This window comes from Chelonia mydas, chromosome 5, assembly GCF_015237465.2.
Source record: "Chelonia mydas isolate rCheMyd1 chromosome 5, rCheMyd1.pri.v2, whole genome shotgun sequence".
Lineage (NCBI taxonomy): Eukaryota > Metazoa > Chordata > Testudines > Cheloniidae > Chelonia > Chelonia mydas.
The window spans coordinates 67,674,261-67,699,466 of NC_051245.2; the positions used below are offsets into that span (position 1 = coordinate 67,674,261).

The 25,206-nt window shown below is 38.8% G+C and overlaps 1 protein-coding gene and 1 long non-coding RNA gene across 15 annotated transcripts in view; one reads left to right on the forward strand and one right to left on the reverse strand.

Annotated features, from left to right (window-relative positions):
- The window catches only part of FER (FER tyrosine kinase), a 427,220-nt gene extending 409,955 nt beyond the window's left edge, over nucleotides 1-17,265 (forward strand). For all 14 annotated transcript variants that reach the window (XM_037901518.2, XM_043547703.1, XM_043547707.1 and 11 more), the window contains 2 exons: nucleotides 9,694-9,816; nucleotides 11,407-17,265. In XM_037901518.2, coding sequence (XP_037757446.1) covers nucleotides 9,694-9,816; nucleotides 11,407-11,549 — 266 coding nt within the window. In that variant the 3' untranslated portion in view covers nucleotides 11,550-17,265. The remainder of the gene's footprint in view (nucleotides 1-9,693; nucleotides 9,817-11,406) is intronic.
- Nucleotides 2,021-25,206, reverse strand: part of LOC122466080 — a 73,270-nt gene continuing 50,084 nt past the window's right edge. Inside the window, exons 2-5 of the long non-coding RNA XR_006291310.1 lie at nucleotides 23,346-23,454; nucleotides 9,266-9,330; nucleotides 3,240-3,455; nucleotides 2,021-3,046 (exon numbers count right to left, since the gene is read on the reverse strand). This is a non-coding gene — a long non-coding RNA (uncharacterized LOC122466080). The remainder of the gene's footprint in view (nucleotides 3,047-3,239; nucleotides 3,456-9,265; nucleotides 9,331-23,345; nucleotides 23,455-25,206) is intronic.

Consider the following 25,206-nt stretch of genomic DNA (forward strand, 5'->3'; position numbering starts at 1 on the left):
AAATCCTCCCAAACCCTACACCCTCTTTCCTGGGGAAGGCTTGATAAAAATCCTCACCAATCTGCATAGGTGAACACAGACCCAAACCCTTGGATCTTAAGAACAATGAAAAAGCAATCAGGTTCTTAAAAGAAGAATTTTAATTGAAGAAAAAGTAAAAGAATCACCTCTGTAAAATCAGGATGGTAAATACCTTACAGGGTAATCAGATTCAAAACATAGAGAATCCCTCTAGGCAAAACCTTAAGTTACAAAAAGACACAAAAACAGGAATATACATTCCATTCAGCACAACTTATTTTATCGGCCATTTAAGCAAAACAAAAGGAGTACTTGTGGCACCTTGGAGACTAACCAATTTATGTGAGCATAAGCTTTCGTGAGCTACAGCTCACTTCATCGGATGCATAAAGTGGAAAATGCAGTGAGGATGTTTTTATACACACAGACCATGAAAAAAAGTGAGGATGTTTTTATACACACAGACCATGAAAAAGTGGGTGTTTATCACTACAAAAGGTTTTCTCTCTCCCCACCCCACTCTCCTGCTGGTAATAGCTTATCTAAAGTGATCACTCTCCTTACAATGTGTATGATAATCAAGATGGGCCATTTCCAGCACAAATCCAGGGTTTAACAAGAACGTCCGAGGAACAGTGGGGGGGGGTGGGGGTTGGAAGGAATAAACAAGGGGAAATAGGTTACTTTTTATAATGACTCAACCACTCCCAGTCTCTATTCAAGCCTAAGTTAATTGTATCCAATTTGCAAATTAAACAAAACAGAATCTAACTCATATCTAGCTAGATTACTTACTAAGTTCTAAGACTCCATTCCTTTTCTGTTCCTGGCAAAAGCCTCACACAGAGACAGAGAGAACCTTTGTTTCTCCCCCCCTCCAGCTTTGAAAGTATCTTGTCTCCTCATTGGTCATTTTGGTCAGGTGCCAGCGCAGTTATTCTCTCTTTTTAACCCTTTACAGGTGAAAGGGTTTTTCCTCTGGCCAGGAGGGATTTTAAAGGTGTTTACCCTTCCCTTTATATTTATGACCGTCCCTTTTGTAGTTTCTTGTTAGTTAGTGTTACCTCCAGTAAAACACATATGTATGAAGAGAGTTTCAGTTTAACTTTATTTTTCTGTTTGTAGTTTGTATATTGAGATTTTAGTTAGGATATGGCAGAATTGAGATCCCCAGACTTCAAATTATAACCCTGTTGTGGAGGGTGGGAGAACGGGCTGTTCCTGTAATGGACATACATAATTAGTGAGACAAGATGGGTGAGATAATATCTTCTATCTTCTGTTGGTGAGAAACAAGCTTTTGTAAGAACGGCCATACTGTGTCAGACAAAGGTCCATCTAGTCTAGTATCCTGTCTTCCAACAGTGGTCAATCCCAGGTGCTTCAGAGGGAATGAACAGAACAGGTACTCATCAAGTGATCCATCCCCTGTCATCCATTCCTAGCTTCTGGCAAACAGGCTAGGGACACCATCCCTCCTCATCCTGTCTAATAGCCATTGATGGATCTATCCTCCATGAATTTATGGAGTTCCTTTTTGAACCCTGTTATAGTGTTCGCCTTCACAACATCCTCTGGCAAAGAGTTCCACAGGTTGACTGTGCGTTGGGTGAAGAAATATTTCCTTTTGTTTGTTTTAAAGCTGCTGCCTATTAATTTCATTTGGTGATCCCTAGTTCTTGTGTTATCAGAAGGAATAAATAACACTTATTTACTTTCTCCATACCAATTATAAACCTCTATCCTATCCCCCCGAGTCGTCTCTTTTCCAGGCTGAAAAGTCCCGGTCTTATTGATCTCTCCTCATATGAAAGCTCTTTCATACCCCTAATCATTTTTGTTGCCCTTTTCTGAACCTTTTCCAATTCCACTGTATCTTTTTTGAGATGGGGCGACCACATCCAGACACAATATTCAAAATGTGAGCGTACCATGGATTTATATAGGGGCAATAGGATATTTTCTGTCTTGTTATCGATCAGTAAGACCAGGAATAGAAGAGCTCTGTGTAGCTGGAAAGTTTGTCTCTCTCTCCAACAGAATTTGGTCCAATAAAAGATATTACCTCCACTCTTTAATATCCTGGGACTGACAGGGCTACAATTACACTTTATGCGTAATTAGTATCTTTATTGCCTGGATGAAGAGCATATTGTTGCTCAGTGTACAATCTGTAACTCTTTTAAGAAGCACACATAGAAAGAGAAAAAGTCCAGGTTAAAGCTCTTTCTTATGGAAAAGCCATGAGAACACTCTTGGAGTCTGAGAAAAAAAATGCTCAAGAAAGTTCTTCAATGCTCCAGTCACCAGGGATGTGACTTTGATCTCAAGAGATAAGCAGGCTCTAAAGAGGCTTCGCCTGTGCTTTCAGAGCAGTCAGATATCCCTCCTGTCCGAAAAGTGAGAGACTCTAATCCATTATTTGGCACCATGCTCTATTTCCATTGCTTGGTGGGAGAAAGTCTCCTGTAAATGACTTGATGAAGTGGGTACCAGAGAAGCCAGTGCTGGAGCTCACATTGACGGAGGACACTGGCAGCAGAGGGTGCGTGGATCAAGGTCTTAAGACTGTGGTTCAGGACTTTCCGGCACTATCCCTCTTGGTACCGGTGTATCAGTTGTGATCTGCCCCAGCACCATCTTTGATGAGAGCATCTCTCTTGTTTCCAGCAGTTTCAGTTTCTTTGGAGCCTTCAAAGCAGCTAAATGAGACAAGCTACCTCCACTCCTATGTCTTCTGAAGGGGATTCCACAGCATCAAATGATTCATTTATGTTTTCCATGGATATGAGAATAACTCCGGAGCCTGGGTCACCACTGTTACAGGCATTTCTAGTTCTTCACTGTCTAAATCTCATCCTCACAAAGAATGAAGCATGCCTGTGTTGAAGGTTTCTCTTTATCAACATAACAGGGTTGAGAATAGAAGCGCTTTTCAAATTTTTAAATCTCCTGTTGTTGTCCCATCGGTAGAAGGATTCCATCTTCTGACTCCAGTAGGAACCCTCCTTCTAAAAGAGCCAGTCTGCAGACAAAGAGACAATACAAAGGAAACCTCATAAATTTAAAGATTTAAATCCTAATTACTTTCCATTGTATCCCCTGAACTGGGTGATGTATCTTACCCATATGATCCCCAACATTGCCTCATGGTCACAATATCTGCAGCATTCAAGGCAAGTTACCCCCACAGTACATGGGATATACACATAAATCACCTAATTCAGGTTCTCAGGCGTGTTGCATCATTCTCCTGTTCAGATTATGGAAACAGAGGATCAGCAGAATTCTAGTGATGAAGAGATTCCTGGACCTCCACATTGTTGCTGTTCTTCACTTTTGGGGATTATTTCATCCACTGTGCCTGCAGCAATTGATGATTTTAAAAGTCTTTCAGGAATTATTGAAGCACACGGCAGAAACATTGGCAGTCCCTTTAGAAATGGTATAGGAAAAGGCATAGAAATTATTTGATATTTTACAGTCTCAAGGTAGAGTTGCTCTTACTATAAATAAAGGAGTTTTAGAAATGGCAGAAGATCTTTCGGCTACCCCTGCCTCAGCTTCAGCAACTTTAAAAGTTGCTGATTGTAGATATCAAGTACTGTCCAAAGGCTCTGTGTATTTGTATACTTACCCATCTTCATCTTCACTGGTTATTACTGTTGCAAATGAAAAATTGAAACAATTGGGAAAGTCAACTACCAAAGAAAGACGAGACACTTTCAGAAGGAAAACGTATTCTTCAGTTTGACTTCAAGTTAGGGTAGCTAACTGTCAAGTTAAGATAACTAAATATGATTATCTACAGTGGGAGAGAGTGTCTGACTTTAAGGACAAACTACCTACAGAAATTAGAAATGAGTTCAGATCAATTTGCGAAGAACGTCAGCTGAGTTCTAAAATTTCTTTTCAAGCTGCTCTGGACGCAGCTGATAGTGGCGTCAGTTCAATAGCTACAGCTATTATTATGAGACATATGTCATGATTGTCTGCATCAGGTTTACCTACCGAGGTACAGACAACTATTGAAGATTTGCCATTTGATGGACTGGGCTTGTTTAATATTGAAATGGTAAATCCCTACGCTCATTAAAAGACTCAGGACCCACTCTGAAATCTCTAGGTTTTTACATACCTACATTTAAGAAGAAACAATTTAGTCGTCATCCTTCTTCCTCAAGATTTAGGAATACTATACTTTCCTTGTATTTTCAGCAGCAGAGATTTTCTAACCAATCCAAGTAGAGATTGAGATATCAGAAGAGATCAGTTCCATTATCATCTCAGTAACCTCACAATAAGAACAGAGACATCATATTTGATCTTGGACTAATCTACAAGGGTCTATACCCCTTCCTCCCTCCCTCTGGTTCCCACCTGTGCTTTTTTGACGAGGCATGGATGGCAATCACCACAGATCAATGGGTCATTCAAGTTGTCATTCAATTTCAATCTCTGTCTCCCACCCATACCCCTTCGCAGTCCCTTTTCAGGAACCATTCTCATGAGAATGCTATACATCAAGAAATAGATGACCTAATCAATCTAGTAGCAATATAACTGGTACCTCAAGAATTTGTGGGGCTTCTATGTCATTCCAAAACTAAAAAAGAGGTTGGCATCTGATTCTACCTCTCAAGAATCTAAACAAATACATTTGGTGCATCAGGTTTTTGTATGCTACACACACTTCAATTATTCCCACTCTAGATCCCATGGATTTGTTCATTACCCTTGACTTGCAGGACACTTATTTTCACGTGTCAATGCACCCTGCACGGAAGAAGTATCTTTAATTTGTAGCTTTAGGAAACCATTGTCAATTCCAAGTACTATCCTTTGGAATTTCTTTGGCTTCGCAGGTGTTCAAGTGCCTGTCTGTAGTAGCAGCTCATCTACACAGACAAGGATTGCATGTTTACCCTTATCTAGACTATTGGCTTGTACGAAGAAAATCATGGGACTATATGAGCAAGGAAGGTGCTTCTGCTGTTTTCATCCCTAGGTTTGAGAATCAAATTGAAAAAATCAAATCTGATTCCATCCTAGTTGATATAATTTATTGGGGATTAACTAGATACAGTAGCAGCAAGTGCATTCCTTCCATCAGACAGATTTCAGACAAGACGGCAACTGATTCTCCACCTTCACAATTGCCCTCAGAAAACAGTAAAGATGTGTCTCAGACTGCTAGGCCATAGGGCATCATGTACTTTTGTGACTTCATTTGCTAGTCTATGATTCAGACTCTTCCAAGCTTAGATCAAGTCAATCTACAAACTGAAAATTTATGACATGTCACAGAGGGTGACTATTCCAAATCAAAATTGAAACTCTTGGAAAAAATGGACTACCGTTTGCTGCTCCAATACAGCTCACAACTCTAATATCAGGTGCATCCAAGAGCAGTTATGGAGCACATATAGATCAGGGTCAGACTCAGCCTGTAGTCTTATAGGATTCCAAGTACACATGTGTGCTAGAACTGAGATTGGTACAACTAGCTTGGAAGGCATTTCTACCACTGATCAAAGCTTCTTCCTTCCAAATTCTTATGGACAACTCCACAACTCTTGAATAACATGTCTGTAAACCAGTTTTATGTTTAATATTTTAAGTGAAAAATTAAACTATTAAATCTTACAACTGAGCTTTATGTAAACATTTCTCCTGTTACGTTTTTTGATAAAGAAAATGTATTGGAAGCTCTCATTCTTTGGTTATACTACAGTCCCCATAAGTGAAATTCACTCCTTTGAGAGGGGCTTTTGCATCACTATTAAATGCTGCATAAACCCACACAATAGGATTTAAATAAGTCTTGTGGGCCTTATAAAGGGGTGAATTTTACATTGTGAGAATAAAAGCTTTCCCTCTGGAAAAATCTGTAATATTTGCTGCTAGAGTGAATCCACCACTGGTCAGTATCTATTCTAATGTTTAGCTTGCAGTATTGTTTGTGCTTTATTTGTTCATTCAGATCTGGAAAGTTTGGTCTTTTTATTATTTCAATAAGTGTTTACAGTTAAGTAGATAATAAAATATAAAATCATTGCTACACTAGCTGAAAAAAAGCTGGCAGCCTGGGGAATAGGAACATAACCTTCAACTGACTAACAAGAAATAGTTTTTTTAAAAATGAAGTGACCGTGGTTAGGCACAGTAAAAATTACTGCAATGACTCTTTTTTCTGGTAAAACATTGCTAGGGAAAATCAGGGATTGGGTGAGGAAATGATTGACAAGTCTTTGTTTCATTGAATTTACAAGATATGAATGAAATATGGCCTGAGGTGCTAAGCAACAACAGGTTTTGCTGGATGCTGTTGCGGTTGTGAACTTAACACCTCTGAATACCAGTCCATCAGTGAATAGGGCAATGACTTGGCTTTTAGCAACATTAACTTTTGGCAAAAACTCTAGCAATGTTATTCATTTTCATCTATCAAAGTGCCTGCTCCACAGCCCAACTCAGCACAATTCCACCACATCCCTGAGCTGTAGAGGTGCTTCTGCAGGCCTGGGGGAAGGGAGAGGCATTCCTTGTTGCAAGAGTATGTGAGGAAGTTTCCTCACTTCCTGATTGGGTTTTTTCCCCACATTGTTCAAATGTACGTTTACAAAGGTGTGGCTTATCATTTGCCATTCATATGAAAATTCCTGTACGATACTTGTGCTCGTACTAAAAACTATTACACACGTGTTCTTAAAAAGTAAAATGTGTATATTTGTTTGTGATCTTCCACTATAATTTCTTCAGTTCTTCGAATGCTAATAAATAATCGTGTATATATAAACAGCATGCCCTTTCTCAGCCCAGCTATTATCATACTGAGATAGGTAATTGACTCTGCATAACTTGTGCTTTCTTAAGAAACTAATTACTTTTAACTTGTATCCACTGAATGACTTTAATGAAAAGTGTTAAATTACTGGATGCCAAACTCTGAAGAGAGTTGATATACAGACAAGAAAACTAATCTTACCACCAGCAGCACGGTGAATGTCCATAATTGCTATCTACTAAGCAGGCAAGCTAATTTAACACAGCTGGAAATGAAATTTAGTTTAAGTGCAAACTGAACTTTCTGACGTCAGATGGCCCCAACTGTCATTATCATTTACATGTACTTCATTTAGGCTGGGAGAAAAGAAAGGGAAAAAAAAACATATCCTAGGTTTAAAATGATTAGCTGAATATTTAGCACTCAAACATCAGCAGCGTGACACTGGCAAAATGGCAGTGTTGGAAATGGGGCAGAAGATACATGAAGGAGAAATGTTTTATTTTAAAGCTCAGAGATAACTGATGCAAAGATGTGTTAAATGGATTTTCTCATTCCTGTAGGCCTCTGTAGTAATGTTCTTAATACTAAAAGGACAGGTCTGCTTTTGAAAGGACAGAAGCAAATGTACTGTTTAAGATGATATTTTCAGAGCCCCTACATTTCACTTCACTTCACTGAACTGGCTTCTTAGGTACATCAGCACAGAAGCTGGGAGGCGTGATTCCCAGCTTGGGTAGACAATACTAGCTCTGCTTGAGCTACCACGCTAAAAAAAGAAGTGTGGCTACAGCAGCTTGGGCTAGCTGCCCAAGTGCATACTTAGGACAGTGTTGTACTCAGGCACTGTCTATATTACTAAAGCCACACTGCTATTTTTAGCATGCTAACTTGAGCAGCGCTAGCACGTATGTGTCTACCTGAGCTGGGAATCACACCTCCAACTACTATGTAGACATACCCTTAGAAAGGAGGTTCAAACTGGAGAATAGAGTTATACCCTATGTCCGCTGTGGTGAGATACTGTCTTTAAGGGCAAAATTCACAAGGGGACTATAGGTATTGCAACATCGAGTGTTGCGGAACCCTGCTGCCCAGTGGAATTCACAGCCCTGAGGTAGGTGCCAGGCTCCCCCTGCATTGTATAGAGAGAGTTAGGTGCCTAAGAAAGATTTTCAGAAGTCAGCAAGCTGAATGGGGAGCCACCTAAGCTAGTCAGGAATGAAATGCAGGGAGGCATAGGGCCCAGATCCTCAAAGGTGTACAGAGGTGCCTAACTCCCCTTTGATCTGGGCCTTAGGCGCCAGACTGACAGGCTGGAGTGAGGCACGTGTCTCACTGGTGAACCCTCTCCTGGAGTTTAGGCCTGAAGCCAAGTCAGCCCTTTCTCACAAAGAAAGTAAGCCCTGCCTCCCTGTGCCCTATAACACAGGGGTTATGGCACTCATCTGGGAAGAGGAAGACTTGATTTCAAATCCCTGCTCCAAAATCAGGCAGAGCAGGAATTTGAATTTGAGTCTCCCAGGTGAGTGGCCAAGTGTGCAGGGCCTACAGTATTAGGTGGCAGCTGAGCAGGAGTTTGGTGAATGTCGGTCACGCCTACAGGGACTGAGGCGCCTAACTCTTAAGAGCTCTTGCCTTCTCCACATAGCCTCATCACTCTTATCCACAGTGCCTGCCTTTCATCAGATTAAGATGGGCTGTAGAAACAGACATCATTTAATTTTGAAATTTTGTGTTCAAAAGCAGAGTTGGAGTTTTATTAGTAAAAACTATAGCCTGAAATTTTCAGACTGACTAGTGATTTGGGCTGCTTCAGTTTTTAGATGGCCAGCTTCAAATATTGTAAAGGAGTCTGACTTTCAGATGATCGGTGCTCAGCACTGCTAAAACCCAGGCCCCTTTCATGGTAGCTCAAGATGAGTACCCAAAAGCACTTTGGAAAATTTTGGCCTTTTCTTTTATTAACATGTTATGAGGAAAACAGGGTCTCTAAAGTTTACATAGTTTAATGGATAAAGTCATTTAGATTCTTATTTCTAGGGTTGATGAGAGAAATTGTTTCGTATTCTCTGAACAATATATCACCCATTGTCCCAAAAAAAAAAAAACCACCCCAAAAACGTGAGGATGGGGTATATGGAGAAGGGTTTTTTTTTTGTTTATATTAAAAAGCTACCAATAAACCCTATAAAAGCACTATTCCATGAGCTGTGCTGATATAATTCAATGCTGCTGGCTCACAAAGGCACTTTGACATGATAGTGTGCTTTGCAATATCAAATTTCAGAGTAGCAGAAGTTGTTAACAACAACCATGTCAATTTTAGCTCTTTTCAGAACACTAATTGCCATGGCAAGTTGGGGGATTGAAAACGAACAGCTGGTTAGGAAAATACAGTACCTTGTAAGAGGAATTGCGAACAAGGAAGAATTTAAAAAGTTCACTGTCCCTCACCTTTTAAATGTATTTTCTTTCAAAGTTTGCTGGACAGGAGAATGGAGAAGGAGACCTCAGTTCAGCTGGAAAACAAAATAGCAGAAATCCAGCTCATGTAAATCTTCTCAGTCTCTTGGCCCTGGGTAAATTTGCATCTTTACTAGCATAACAAGTCTGCCCATTGAATCACAAAATTTTAAATATTTGCCTTGATCTAAGATAATTGATTGTTAGTTAATCACTTGAAAAATGAGATCATCGGTATGTTAAGAGTATCCATTAAGAGTTAGTGTTCAGTTATAATGCTTTAATTTCACTTTGGCAACGGTACCAGGAATGTGCTGTCATTATTTAAATAACATTCTTACCATTGGTTCAGGGTAGCATACAGTACATCTCAGAAATATTCTTTTAATTTATATTATCCACTTTCTCTCCTTCTTCAGGGAGATACACTTCTGAAAGTGATGTATGGAGCTTTGGGATCCTTCTTTGGGAGACCTTCAGTCTAGGTGTATGTCCATACCCTGGAATGACCAACCAACAAGCACGGGAACAAGTGGAGAAAGGTTAATTGTTGTTATTTATAGGGTACAGCCATGTGCAAGATATACTTCATAGATCTGTAGGAAGACCAGGTCCATGCGCTTAACAAAATAGTGTGCAAATGGGAAGTAACAGTATGATAAAGCAACTTTAGCAAATGTCATGTTAGTTCCACAAGTTTGTTGTCTGATCTTCTTTAAATCACTTGCTAAGAGCTCCCTGTGAAGATGATTAGGGTTTATAGGCCTCCTGGAAGAAGAGTGGGGTCTTGAAGGATGAGAGAATAGAGGCATAATGGATTGAATCAGCGAAAGGTTGAGGTACTGTGTCGGGCTTTATGGAAGAAGGCATGAAAGTTAGAGTGGGAGGTGAACATAAAGGGGGTGGTTAGTTGCTTGATTTGGGCAGCACAAAGGTTAAACCAGAAGATGCTCTTGTCAAGTAAATTGCTCCTACTCTCCGTGCTAACATCCCAAGCTGCTGGAAATACCGAAAACACTGTTTGTCTGCAGTTTCTTTTGTTAAAGCTTTTGCCTTTGGAGCAAAGTTTAAGAACAAAAATAGTGAACAGCTCCATTTGAATTGGTTTAACTAGTGAACCCCAGCTTTTCTTTCACAAAGTATTCAAAAGTAGATAATGCTGATTAAGATATTTGGTATCTGAGTGCATTCCTTGTTCATCTTCCATAGTGATGTCTCCATCACACTGTCCTTCCCCCAATCTGTGCCCACAACCTATATAGACAGCCATAGGAGTCATATACATAACATGGATTTTATGTTGTTTTAAATTTGTAAAATGTATTATTTTATCTAGTGTGTGTTAACAAGGCCAGAACCAGGGTTGCTCTTTTGTGTCTAGTGCATGAGCAGTTGTTGACTTGCTTTGCTGACTGCACGCCAAGAAGCCAGAGACTTCATTTATTTGGTCACAATATGGAAGCAGGGAGGAAAGAAAAGAAATTTGCCAAGTGGAAGAGCAGAAAAGCGGGCAGACAATGGAATTGAGGAGGAGACATGGGCAAGGGATTAGAGTAAGGAGGGACAAAAGAGACAGTGAAAAGGGGGCTTATTTCTTTAATATAAAAAGGAGAGGCAAGGGAAATCAAAATGGAAAAAGTGGGAGATGGAAGGAATAAAGAAACAAGGGAAAAAGGGGCAGCAGAGAAATTCACACACAACCTTAAGGTAAGTGTGTTTTAATTTGTTAGTATTCCTGTATTTATTTATTATTTTTTTTTGGATTTTCATGACATAAAGGTTGGACTTGACAGGAAGAAGAGGGGCCAGTCATTTTCCTAGGATGGGGAGAGTGAATTCTTAGGCAGATTGCAGCCCTAAGAGGCAGGAGGAGCATATTGACAATTTACCTTTCCCAATCTGAGCAGTGTTTAGTTTGCTAGTCAAGCACCTTAGCATAATGTGAAAATCATCTAATTTATACCTAGGAGATGCATAAATCTGACCTTTTAAAATTTTGGATGTAGTAACCTCAGGGAACTTTGCTCATTCATTTTTAATTATAAGTCCTTATTTTTTATTTTTTAAACATTTGTTCAATTTATTTTACTTTTGCATACTAAACTTTTTCCCTTTTTATCTTTGCATGTCAGGATATCGAATGTCAGCACCTCAAAAGTGCCCAGAGGAAATATATAAAATAATGCAGAGGTGCTGGGACTACAAACCAGAAAACAGACCAAAATTCAGCGAGATTCAGAAAGAACTATCTTCAGTCAAAAAGAAAGTGACATAGTGATAAAGTAGTGCCAAACTCAACCTACAGGACTCTGTTTTTCAACAAAGTAATATTTTTCCCTCAAACACTGTGCGTTTATACCACATTATCTGCAATATTCTTCTAGGGTTACTTTTTAAAAATTAACTCTTTTTTATATATGTGTGTCTACGCGCACACCATCTTGGAAAATGTCTAAGCATACATTAAAAAGAAACGATTCTGCCAAATGTTATATATCTAGTCACGTTAACACTGTCATTTAGGATACATGTAAATAGAACATCACACACTACAGATTTAAGGGACTGTGACTCCTATCTATTTTACAGTGATAAACTGCTCGTGACATTTCCCAAAGGTTTTCTACTTTATGCTGCATTCTTAATTTGCTATCCCAGTTGCAGATATCAAACACCAGTGGCACTAAAAATGGTGGCTATGCCATGTTTCTGAAGACCTTAAATCTGAGGACCACAATTTTTGAATAGTATTTCAATTAGGAACTTTATATTTTTTAAATCATTTCTGCAACTGATATTTTAAATGATATATTGCTTTAAGAAAGAACATCAGTTAAGATTCTGGATGTGCATGTATTCTTTTTAAACAAAGAAATCCATAATTTTTTTGTAGAATAATATTCACATCATTTACAAACACGTCCTTAGATTTCTTACAGTTGCTTCCATCATAGTAAATATGTTCAACTTTGGACATTACTTGCTGCTTTTTTCCTGTGAAAAATTTAGTAGTTTATCAGGAATCTTTATGCACAAATCTCCTTTGATGGGCTAGGTTTTTTCTAAAAGGCCAACATCCAGTCTTGTGTGATACCTGTCTGTCGGAAAATACTCCAAATCATCTGCCTTTCAAAGTACAAGTAGAAGAAGAAAACTGTTGGTTTTGAATGTACACTTGTAGAAAAGCAGCCAGCAGGAAGCATGTTTGAGAACGAGAGTAGCATGTAATGAAGGTAACTGGTAGCACTGATTTTAGATGAGTAAAAGAAAGTGAACTGCCAAATTGGCTTTTGGAGGTTCTCTGATACCTTTCTGAATATTTTTTTTTTCACATTTCAAATAATTGATATGCCTTTTCTGCATGCAGTTGGAGTCACCAAAAGGACATGTTTAAAACCACGTTCCATGCATATTGTCCAAAGAAAAAGGCTACGTCTCCATTGGAGAAAGAAATGCTACCTGTTTCAAACCTCTGAAAGGCTGAACAAGGCATAGAGTAGAAATATTAATCTACAGAACTGTCTTTAGTTGCATCCAGATTTGTTCTCAGTTTCAGAAGTAGGTTTGCATACTCACACTGTCAAGGAGGAAAAGATTGGTATAAAGATAGTATTCTTATAAGAAGAATAAAAGCTAATCAGTCCGGGGGTGGGGACGCAAATAGTTTGTGGCTTGGACCTATCTCTACAAAAGGCCTTGATAAGGATTCCCAACTACCATAGAGACCTGTGACTTTAGAAACAAAGTTATGATCTGGGAGACCTATGGTTTTGATGTAGGCCTGTTTCTAATCATTATCAAGGTGTGTTAACAAGGAATTAACTGCCAGAGGAATGAAAGAAAAACTTTCATTTGTGGCTGCATTATATTTTATTTCTATTGTGGTGACTTTTCTATTGTCCAGAATGCAATTTCTGCTTTTTAAAGTATATTTATGGTAGTATTGAAAGGGATATGTGTGACTAAAGTATTTGTAGGCTATGAGTGTTTCGACCAGATCTATTACATTAAATTTAGCATCCAAACGAACAGTGAAGCGGCGTGCTAGAGAACACTTTTCTCATTGTAGGTGGACTTGTTAGCAATCTGGGTTTGTTCTGGGGCAAAGGAAACAAACACACTGGGAAAATGGAGTAGAAACTGAAAATAAAAGGAAAAATTAGTGTCATCCCTTTATCATTATTATTTCTTTATGTAAATACTGCGTACATTTAATTATCACTATGCTCACACTTGGTCCAAAGATACTTGTCTCAAAACCAGTAAGAAACGTCGTTTAGTCAGTTAACATTGATACTAAATGTTACATAAACAGCGTGCCTTAAGGAGCTGGCGTGCTTGTGTGAATAAAAGTGCATGAAAATGCCAGAAATATGCAACGATAACTCTGGGAAGAATCCAGGTCCCAAATCAATAAATCACCCAGGTCCTCATCTATGCACTCGCTAATGTCTAAAAGTAAGGACAAGAATGTATTCACTTTTATTTAGATTAACACACTTTTTTTTAAGGGAATGAAAGACTATACTATTCCAAAGGATGCATATATCCAACCTTTCAACAAGAAAATAGAACAGTTCTTTTTGTCTTAATTTGATAAACAGGACACACAATTCTGATTCTTATGTACAGAGGTAAAAGGACATCAACTGTATTCATTTTTCACTTATCTGAGCAGTTAACATTTTGCAATTCATATCATACTTCTGTTTAAATTGAAAAGGCTTTTCAAAGCATGGAACACCTGCAGCACCTAAAGTATGTTGTGTTTGTCCTAAAGCAGACAGGAATTCAATTCATGATTAATAACCCTTTGGGAGACTGTCAGGATGAGTTCATTGGTATAGAATACATTTAATATAGGCATATGTGTTTTTCACAAAAACTTATGCCACAAACACAACTGAACTAATGCGAGACAAGACAACAGTTTGCATAATTTATTTGTCCCATCTGTCACATGTAATTATTGGAATTATGTACTTTAGGAAGTTAAGTCAATATCAGATACATGTCTATAAATACTTTTCTTAACTTTGCAAGCTTATGGCAGGGGAGACTACAAAAATGTACAAAAAAAAAGCCTGTAATTTAATGAATGGAAAAGCAGGTGTAGCATTCAAGAACCAAAGCTGCAGCGCTCTGCCTTCTCTGTAGTCTTGATGTGTTTTAAATGAACAGAGGGTTAAAATCTTAGCATTGTTAATGAATTAAGCAGATATTGGCTATTTAATGTTTTTCTACAGTGTTTTGTACATTTTGTTTAAGATACAGCAAAATGAAGTGTCCTCTTTTGGAAATTCAGTATATTTAATAGGCTTTGACATCTGCACTTTCCCATTTTATGGGGTTCTAATAGGCTTTGGAAATGTTCAGATGATTATATATCCAGGAAATACTCCTGTCTTAAAATTCATGTAACAATAGTACCCTAAAAATCAAAACCTCTAAGTATATTATAGGAGATGGAGAGTGATTTCTCTAGTTGTTACCAATTATTTTCCTCCTTTTCAAGGCATTATAAAGAAATTAAAAGTGCTACTGTCATTTATAATTTTGAGATTATTTTAAAGCCCAATGAAAGCCAATAATGAGTGTACAGCATTTAAAACTAACCTCAGCGTTTAATTTTGAAATCATCATCCTGGTTATTAAGATTCCCAAATGTATGGAGTTCATGGCTTTATAGAAAGTGCAATATTGAGAAACAACAAGTTTGAAAAGGAGACCTGTGTCCTCAGCAGCTGTGTAATCTTTTTCTTCAGTCTGCATTTCACAAAATTGTTTTAGATTTTTAATCTCAAATGAAAAAGTAAACAACAGCTTTTAGCAACTGCAATCATTTTGCATTTTTGTTTCAGATCTTGATGTGCATTTTGTATCTGTCACAAAATCTGCATCTATTTTGTAGTGTTGCTTTTGATGGCTTACCACCACTTTATATGCTGTCTGTGTCAGGAAGGACAGTGCCATTTACAAAATAAACCTCAGACTTTCTTGGGCAGAAAGCAGTTTAAGGAAACATGAGGTTACTGTACCTCACTGTTTTTCCCTTGGTTTTTCACCTACCCATGTTTGTTTATGCTGAACTTTGACTTATTCAAATGCTGCAGATACACATCAGTGGAAAGTCATACACATTATTTATGGCATTTTTACTACTACTGTAAATCAAAAATATGAGCAAGCAGGTGTTTTCCCCCCCTCAGAGTTAGAGAAAAGAGTCTCAGCCACAACATTTCTAGCTGGATCTAAAGCTTGGAGTTGTTCAGATCTGAAGTTTAGGCCGGTCTCTGCTTTCTCTTTCTCCTCATTCATGTGATGCTTTACTCTTGTCTATACTGGCCTTTTTTTCTGAGCGATTTCCTACCAATGCAGGTCCACCAGTGGTAGCAATTGTGGGAGTACAAATGTAGGCTGGCTGCCAGCATTCTTACCATCATAACTTCTGGCCTAGCGCTGGACAACACCGAGGTCTACACTAGCAGTACCTCGGAAATATTTCAGGAGAAAGGCATGTGTAAATAAGAGATCATGTAAATTAGCTCTGTGGTTTTAAGAGATCTTAATCTGCCATTATAGCTGGTGCTTGTTAGAATGGCTGGATGTCACAGACAGTAATGGCATACAATGTAAAGGAACAAGAAGAGAGAGAGAGAGAGATGAATTAAAGAGGAAGCATCTTCTTTCCATAAGAATAACCTTATTCATTAGCACTGGAAAATGCATTTGTTTGTTAGTGTCATTACCTGTTTAGGTAAGCATGAAAGTTTGCTATTGAAAGAAAGAGGTCACCTTTTCCAGTTACTTACTTTCCTAAAGTACTTGAGTTGTTTTATTAGACTTGGTTAACACCATTTTATGATTATCAGTATGCACTGTGGTGGGGTACAGAGAACTCAGGCTGTAGTGGCAATCCTTGGAAACATTCTGACTGACTGAGCCAGAATTGCTCTGGGGGCGTACAGGGTGCACCTTCCCTCTTCATATTCAGACAGTCCTGACACACACTACTGCAGGAGGGGAAGACACATGCTTGCCTGGTTAAGGTCCTTGGAAACAGAATAACCCTTTAGAAAGAAAGTACAAGAAAGGTTTCAAGAAAAATGTCCCAAACATAGTTTCCATTAAAGGAAAGGATGTTCTCGCAGAATGTTTATATCCTAAGATCTCTTTTTCTATTGTCCTCATATAAACCTTAACCCAAGTGAGGCTGGGATGGACAGTGTTGTCTTTCAGACCCAGTCACTTCTTTGTGTCAGGGCAGGAAGATTAGAGATTTGTCTCCTATAGAAAGATAGAAAGACATTACTGACTGGCTGCTGGTTGCCTAATAAGGATACGATGACATCATTTCTCAGTGTTTTGCTTCACTTAAACTATAGGGATGAAAAATACAGGTTAAAACATGTTTGCTGATAAGAAAATTGCCCAGGTTTCCCAAGGAGAGGACAAATAATCATTTAATTAAGGACTATTTACAACTCAGAGGACACATCATAAGGCTTTTGAGCCAGTAGTTAGAATATCCCAGCATAATGTCTATTTCTGACACTCGAGGCACTGAAACAGCTAAAAAGGAAAGCCGATTAAAATCGCAAGTCCCTCTTCCTGTTAAGTTTGCTGAAATCCTTTCTTCTACCACTCACTTGCCAATATCTTTCCTTTCTGAAGCTGATGGGGTGTAGTGATTGCTAGCTGAACTTTCACTGTAGCAATTTAGTGCAGTCCTAAAGCAAACAATTTGTCAGCTTTGATGAGAAAGCAGGACAGTACTTCAGGTAAAACCATACCACAGGCTCAGACATGAAAACCAAAAGCAGATTTAAATGCCAGCTTCAATTCATTGTGTTTATCACCCAAGCACCATGTGGAGCATTTCATGATTGGCCTTACAATGTGTTAAAAAGTGACTTGTTGCCAAACACCTTATTTATCCTTCACATAGTACAGCATTTTCTAGAAAATAAAGGTGCTGATTTTTGTCTTCAGATTTTGTCAGTGTTACTTTCATGATGTGTGGTCTGTCCCTTCCCTGATCTGAACTCGTTTCCCTTTGGGGCTGTCGGTTCCTGTTTTTTGAAAACCTAAAATATAACCTGACTGGGCTGAGGCCCAGCATCGTACTTTCCTCTCTCACATTCTTATCTTCTGATTTAGAAAGTCAGCAAAACTGCAGAGAGTACAGCTCCCTAGTCTCAGATAAAGTAGTAGTATTCTCCCTCCCTCATGCCGGTGGTATGTCTGGGCAGGGTATCTTACGAACAGTTAAGTATGACAATAGCGCTGCTGTATGCAACCAGCAACATTTCCTTTAGAAAGAAAAAGATGGAGGGGAGAATAGGAAAAAAAAATGGACAGAGGGTAAGAGGAATTGCACAAGAAAAGTAGAATAGGTACTAACAACAATGACTAAAGTGCTGCTGTTGTGTGGGAAAGAGGCTGAGGGCAGGTCGTCAGTGAAGACACTATTATGCCAATAGGAGAGCTTCTCCTCTCAGCATAGTTAATCCAGGTGGTACCTATGTCGATGGGAGAATTCCTCCTCTCAACATAGCGCTCTCTGCACCGGGGGTTAGGTCAGCATAACTGCATTGCTCACAGGTGTGGATTTTTCGCACCCCTGAGCAACGTAGTTATACCTCTGTACGCGTAATGTAGACCTGGCCTGAGAACGGTAAGAAAACAACAAAAAAAGAAGTGGGCATAATAATTTTCCTGTACATGTTATCTGAAAATCTCTCTTCACTTACGTTCAGCAAGCGTTTAGGGGGCGTGGAAGGGAAGCTGAGTTTTCAGATGATCAGTGTGCTTTTCCAGAAAGTTTATGTTCTTTACATTTGCATTAAAAAGAGAACAATTCTCTTCAAATTCTACTCATTTCTGCTCCCCTTAATCTCTCTCAGCAATCACTGGATCCTAAGCTAGATCCCATTGAACTACTTTGCTAAACTTCATCAATTATTATTATGTAAGATGTGTTTCTCCTTTGATGTGACAAATGTGATTCCTGGCTAGTAGATGATTGAGACTATAGGATACAATCCTTAGGTACTACAGCATTGCAGTTGGGGAGGAAGGGGAAGTTAGAGATTTCACCTTTAATTTAGGTCTTACTCAAGGTAGCATACTTTTTAAATCCTCCGTGTGGGTTTGACCCCAGGAAAGCAAATTTGTTGGTTTGACCTTGAACAAGGGAAATAATTGCTTAAAAAGAAAAACATGATTTCCCCAGTAATCTGAAAACCTACATTAAAAATGGTTATTAAGAAGAGGAAATTGCATGTATAGGTAAAGAAAGCAATTTCTTACTAACATTCTGAAATCCCTCCTTCCATGGAACTCCCACTGAAGGAGAGTGTAGTTCTGTGCCGAGAGAGTTCAGGATTGGGGCCTCCGTTTTGATTTCTTATTACTGGCCATGTTTGAAGACTTCTTCTTTCACATGCATTATCACTTCACTAAGGCAGAACCTTTTGAACTTTCTAACAGGAGAGCACTTACCTTAAAGGTTTTAAAAAAGAGTTCCTAAGGACTAATTCACAATGGCTAAAGCCAGGCATAAAGGGCATGCAGCTGCTTTGATGCTTCCCCTCCTCATGATCAGTGTACTTCACTCTTGACTTGCAGATCTCTTACTATCACTGTACTTTCTCTCCTGATCAGAGACTACCAGTCACATTCAATTATGCAGTGGTTTAATAATATGGACAAAAAATTCGACTAGGCTGAAACCACAAACCCAAAAAGTGAAAAAACTGCACTAGATCATCTTTATTCTTATGTTCATTTGTTTTTCAAAAAATGAATGCCGCAGTGTATCTTTAGGAGCAATCACCTTACAAACAAATATTTGTTTTAGATCCAAACCTTAGGGGACAGTTTTACATGCAACTGTGAACTCAAGAGACTACCGCTCATTCTGAAAACGCCTGCAGGCTAGCATGGAGGACAGTGAAGTCGCATGACTTCACAAAGCATGAACTGCCACTAGAAAATGGTACCTAGAAGAATAATCCTAAATTACCACCATAGCTGAGTTTACAGTCCTGCTATAATTTTAGAACTGGTTGTAAACATGCAGAGCACTCCACTTCATCAAACTTGGACTCTGTGTAGTAAGAGTAGACATAAAAGCACACACAAGCACCAAAAACCATCAACAATCCAAGCTAAGGTGATTTGTGAAAAGAAAAACAGCATGTCAAACAAGAGAGAGAAAGGTCAGTCCTGGAGTATTAGTTTACGGAGGGAGCATTCTCCATGTCACAACTAAAATTTAACTTATTGAACAGCCAGTACGGACGTATCAGATCAGTCTTGCTAAAATGTACCAAAAAAAAAATCATTCTGCTGAATACCGGTAAAAAGATGTATTCAATTAAATAAAGCAGAAGAACAAAACTAGAGATTACCATCGACAAAAAAATGAATGTAACCACAATTATGGGATATGTAGAGTAAAATACACCTCTAATTATTGTGTTTGGATTTTCAGAAAGATCAGTCTCTGCGGACAAATTCTGCTCTCATGCTAGGAGCAGTCAATTCAATTGACTTTAAACAGAGTTGCCCTGCTATCTATGAAGCCAGCCAAATTTCACTCCAAGACTTTTTTTTGAGAGAGAGAGAGAGAGAGGACAGTGTGGCCCTTAGTATTTTCTTCTTCAGGCCTTCTCGGACATCTGAATGAGATGCCTCCATATCCCTCACATACTTCCATTTCACATTATGCTGCGAGTTGCTCTTCAGAGACAAAGTTCCAGCTTCATCTCTGGTTTCATTTGGCCCAACATCTACTACTTCCGGAGTCCCAAAAATACTACTGTAGTATGAAAGCCCAAAGTAACTGTAAGGTAAAGGTGACTGCCTAGTCCACATTCGAATTACTGTTTCATCCAACTAAAGACTTCTTCAAGAAAGCTGACTTAAATTCCTCTCTCATATTACAGTATGTGAAATTCTGCTGTTGACATTTTCTTTGCAACACACAGCATTCTGTTCCTCATCTTTGAGGAACAATGTGTAATTAACACTGTCCACCCGCAGAGAGAATTACCCTATTTCAGTTGCAGTCAACAGACCAGTTCCAACTGAATAAAGAGAGTATTGTGATGCCACAGTTTCCACTGAACCTCAATAAGGAAATGTGTCCTCCTTTTAGCCCATTTCAGAACTCCAAACATATTCTGCATTCCTAAATCATCATCATTCTTATTGTCATCCATTTTATTTTTAGAGGCCTGGTTTCCTTGCTTACACCACATAACCTTTAGCTCTGCAGATACTGTACTGCTCAAGGTCAGACTTGCAGACTAAAAACTCATGGCTTTTTAGTCCACTAAATATATAGTTTTTTGCAGGACATTTGATATGTGATTAAATGACTGATTTTTAGGTGACCAATTGAATAAAGCTTTATAGATTTTCCTCAGCAGGTGGATCAAACACCAGTAGTGTCATAATCAATAACAGCTGAGTTGGTAAAAAAATATTTAAGTATATCAGTGTCTCTTGCACACAGTTTCCCCCTAACAGGTACATGCCTTTTTTTTTTAGTCACTAATGTTATTTATTTTAATGGTGCTCCACATAAGGGTTAAAATTGTGCCCCAGCTCCTCTCTGGAGTACTAGGGAAGGGGTGTGTAGAACTGTAGCAGCCAAATAGAGCTGCTCTTTGGCATTGGGCCTTATACAGTCAGATGCAGCCGGGATGCCTCAGAGCACTGCTGCTGGGAGCACTCTCTATAGCATTGCCTACACCCATTAGTAAAATGTGCAGTGTGTGCTCCCCCCCAGCACCCGCTGCCAATTGCTAACTGATGCACAAGTAGTAGAAACCTGGCCATGCCCCCTTATGCCTTACCCAGGCCAGCTTGCAGCTGTGGACAACCCCAGTGCCCAGGGAGTGCTCGTGACAGCTTTTTGTCTGGATGCTATACAGGTGCACAAGGGAGAAGGTGTAGATGAGGCTTCCTGCACATCCACTGTGCAAGAGATTGAACTAATCCCTCCATAGGAGTGCCAACCAGATGAAATGCATCCAATTAAAACTTCCATTATTCTGTCAGCATAATAATTGTTAATGAACATATTTCCTACAGGGAGTTTCCCCATCTGATTATTAGATGTTAGCTCCCTAAAAGCTTAAGAAAATAGAAAAATCTAATAAGAGAGGACTCAGGGTCTAGGCTTGGGCATTGTGTTACCACAAAGGACATGATCCAAAAAATAACAGTCCAAAGAGCTAATCTGACCTAATTATTCTAAAAACATCCTGCAAAAGGACTGAAAACCAAAACATACATTTTGTATCATTTAGTTGCCATCCCTCTAGCAATTGCACAGTCGTGTGTAATCCAGGGGTTTCCAGAAAGGACACGTGAGCTGACAGTTGTAGGGGCCCTGTTTTTCCAATTGTACGTGTGTTTATTTTTCTTTTGTATAACTGCATGGTGAAACTGGGGGGTAGAAAGAGTCAGACATACCATCGCAGACTTTTGACACCTGTACCCTTGAGTAGCAAGGCACTGATGTAGTTTACAATTTTTAAATGTATTTAGATTTTTTTTTCCATTTTGTGCCAATGAATGCACCAGCAAATTTAATATCCGGTAAAACACCTTTTATGCTCATTGTTGTTTAAAAATAATATATTTGTGAAACGGATTGATAACACGTAACACTGGAAATGGGTGCTTCTTCCCAAAAGTACATGTGTAAAAAAAAAAAAAAAAAAAAAAAAAGAGCGGGGCGGGGGGTCTTATGTAGGTTTATCTGGTTTTTAAGCATGTCTCAAAATGATAGCTGTGTAATACAGTTTAGTTGTCTCTCCTTTATAAATTTAAACACAGATCTGCAATTTTAACTCTTATTTATTTGCCAATTTTTATATACATAGAAGTTACACTTTTGAACTTAAGCTAACATTTTTTTCCTAGTCTGTTACAAAATAGGTGTTCAATGATCTTGTAAACTGCAGACTGTTTTGGTTTGTTTTAATAGCTTCTTGTCTCTTCTGATGGACCAATTACCACTGAGTCTGCAGTCCCCCTTTTTACTGTATTCTTCCAATAAATGTAAAATATTTGTATCAGGTTGTGTTTTGACTTCATTTAAATATCAATGTTTATATGTCTTCCCTTCCTGTTATAAATAAATATATTGTACACTGAAAACAAAGGGCTATCTCCATAGTAACCTCTGTCCTAGAGATGATACAAATACAATGCATAATATATATCCACTTTGTGGTAATTCAGTTTATATGAGTTCTGGGTGCAGTCTCTGGGACTGCTGCTTATAGAGCCAATCCCTGCTGCCTTGCCTTAGACGTTACCTGCTAGAGTTCAGTTATCATATTTTAGCATGTGGCAGCCATTTGCCAATATTTATTATTATGAGTTCCTCATTCATTATAATACTGCCAAAAATGAGCACAAGGATAAAAACCATGGCAGAAATCAAAATGACTTTGAAACTAGAACAATTAACTCTGGTAACAATTAACTTTGAGCATGTTTTCTTTTTTCAACTGATAATAGGGAACAGCCTCACCTTTTGTCTATGTCTGTTTACCCTCCATTCTGCAAATCAATAATCTTTCTAAAAAAGGTTTTCTGTCATTTGCACAGAGTATTTGGCACAGACGCCTCTGTGATGACATCTGTGATGTGATTTAATCTGGTTACTTTTACCTTACACCAGTTTAACTCTACCAATGGCATCATGTTTCACAAGAGTGTGCAGCATAGAGGGTGTTTACATGAGCTTTACTGTTTGTCACAATAAATATTTTATATGAAATATCTATTGCTTTTTATCCCAAAATAGATTTCTGTGTATCATCTCTGGACCAGAGGACAACAAGCCATCACTTCGCTGCACAAGTGTGGGCCGCACACGTCGTAGTCACAGACACCAAAGCAGTCCTCTATTTTCAGAAGAAATATGGTCTCTTTAATGCCCACTCAAAGCAGAGAGTTTCTCTTTTTAAAGGATTTGTCAAAAAGATTGACATGCATGTGCATGCACACACACAATAAAATGCATGGAACTCAATATATTTACCTTGAAAGAATGAAGGCTCAAATCCTCCCCACCTGCATTTGAAGCTATACCTCCAAAAAGTCTCCAGTTAAGGTGAAGGCTCATCTGATTGCGCTCAGCAAAAATAATCCTAAAGGCAAACAAAGACATCTCTGAACTGTATTCAGTTTTAGGACATTTCCAGTGACCTAGTGTATTATTTGCCTTATTTTTTAATTACTTATTTGGAGATGCTTACAAACACCTTAAGACTTCACCTTTGTCACACCCCGCTAGCACGTGTGTGCTAATTTACAATAATTTACTAATTTAAATTAATTCATGGTTCAAATCTATGAGCAATAAGGTGTTTATTACGATATGAAATTCTCTCCATTACATATTCCTGTCAGTAGATTTGCAAACCTCCTTAAATACCTGTTACAGTTGAAGCTTTATTTGCTTTCTTATGTCATATACCTTATTCACTATCTATGAAGCCCACTGTCAGTTTAGCTAATTATGTAAAATCCCAAGGGATTTTTCCAGAACAAAAATTGGTAAGATTGAGAATGAAAATATTAGGGCTGGGAGAACTAGTTAGTTAAAATAAGAGCTAAATAGTAACCAAACACAAACTAAGGTGTTGTAAAAGTTTGGATAGGTTTATTTAAGGCCTCCCAGCCACTGGCCTTCAGTAGGTCCTCTTTGAAGGCAGGCATGAGACATTCTTCTACTCCCTCAGGTAGTGGATTTCCTCTTCAGAGGTGGCTTGGTAACCTACTTCCCCATCTCTAGTCTTGAGATGGCTAACCAGCCCACCTTTCCTCCCCCATTCATTGTAGCATGACCTAGTCATCCCTCCACTGAGCCCACTGATTTCATTTGCTTTAAAAGGCACACCGATCTTCTTACAATACGAGATCTTTCTCTTTATATAGTGTCTTCCTGCTGAAGGTGGAGAGATTATTTACCTGTACGGTAAGTGGAGTTCTTTGAGATGTTTTCTCCCTATGGGCCTTCCATCATAGGGTGTGCGTGTGCCTTGCACTTTTGATCAGAGAGTTTAAGTCAGCAGTGCCCGCAGGTACATGCTTGCGCATTACAGATCCTCATGCTCCAGTGCAAGGGTATATAGGAGGGGCAGATCTGTAGCCACTCCAGTTCCTTTTTACAACAAAGCCCCGTTACTGTACAGGTAAGTGATCTCACCTTCTACTTTGAGGTATTGTCCCTATGGGTGCTCCACTGCTGGAAACTTCCAAACAGTATCTCAAGATGGAGGCGGGTGCTGAGGAGGTGGATCTGACATCAGGAATTATAACATTCAAAAGCCAGTAGCAGAACACTTCAACCTCCATGGTCACTCAACAACAGACCTAAAAGCGGCAATTCTTCAACAACAAAAAAACTTCAAAAACAGACTCCAACGTGAAACTGCAGATCTGGAATTAATTTGCAAAGTGGACACCATCAAATTAGGCCTGAATAAAGACTGGGAGTGGTTGGGTCATTACAAAACCTAAACCTAATTTTCCCCATACTAAGTTCCCCCTACGGTTACTCACACCTTCTTGTCAATTGTTTGAAATGGGCCACTCTCATTACCATTACAAAAGTGATTTTTCCTCCCTTGGTATCCTACTGTTAATTGAATTGTCTCATTAGACTGACCTCCCACTTGGTAAGGCAACTCCCATCCTTTCATGTGCTGTGTATTTATATCTGCTACTGTATTTTCCACTCCATACATCTGATGAAGTGGGTTCTAGACCACAAAAGCTTATGCCCAAATAATTTTTTTAGTCTCTAAGGTGCCACAAGGACTCCTTGTTGTTTTTGCTGATTCAGACTAACATAACTACTACTGAGTTCTGAAGACTGCGTCAGCAAAGGCCATATC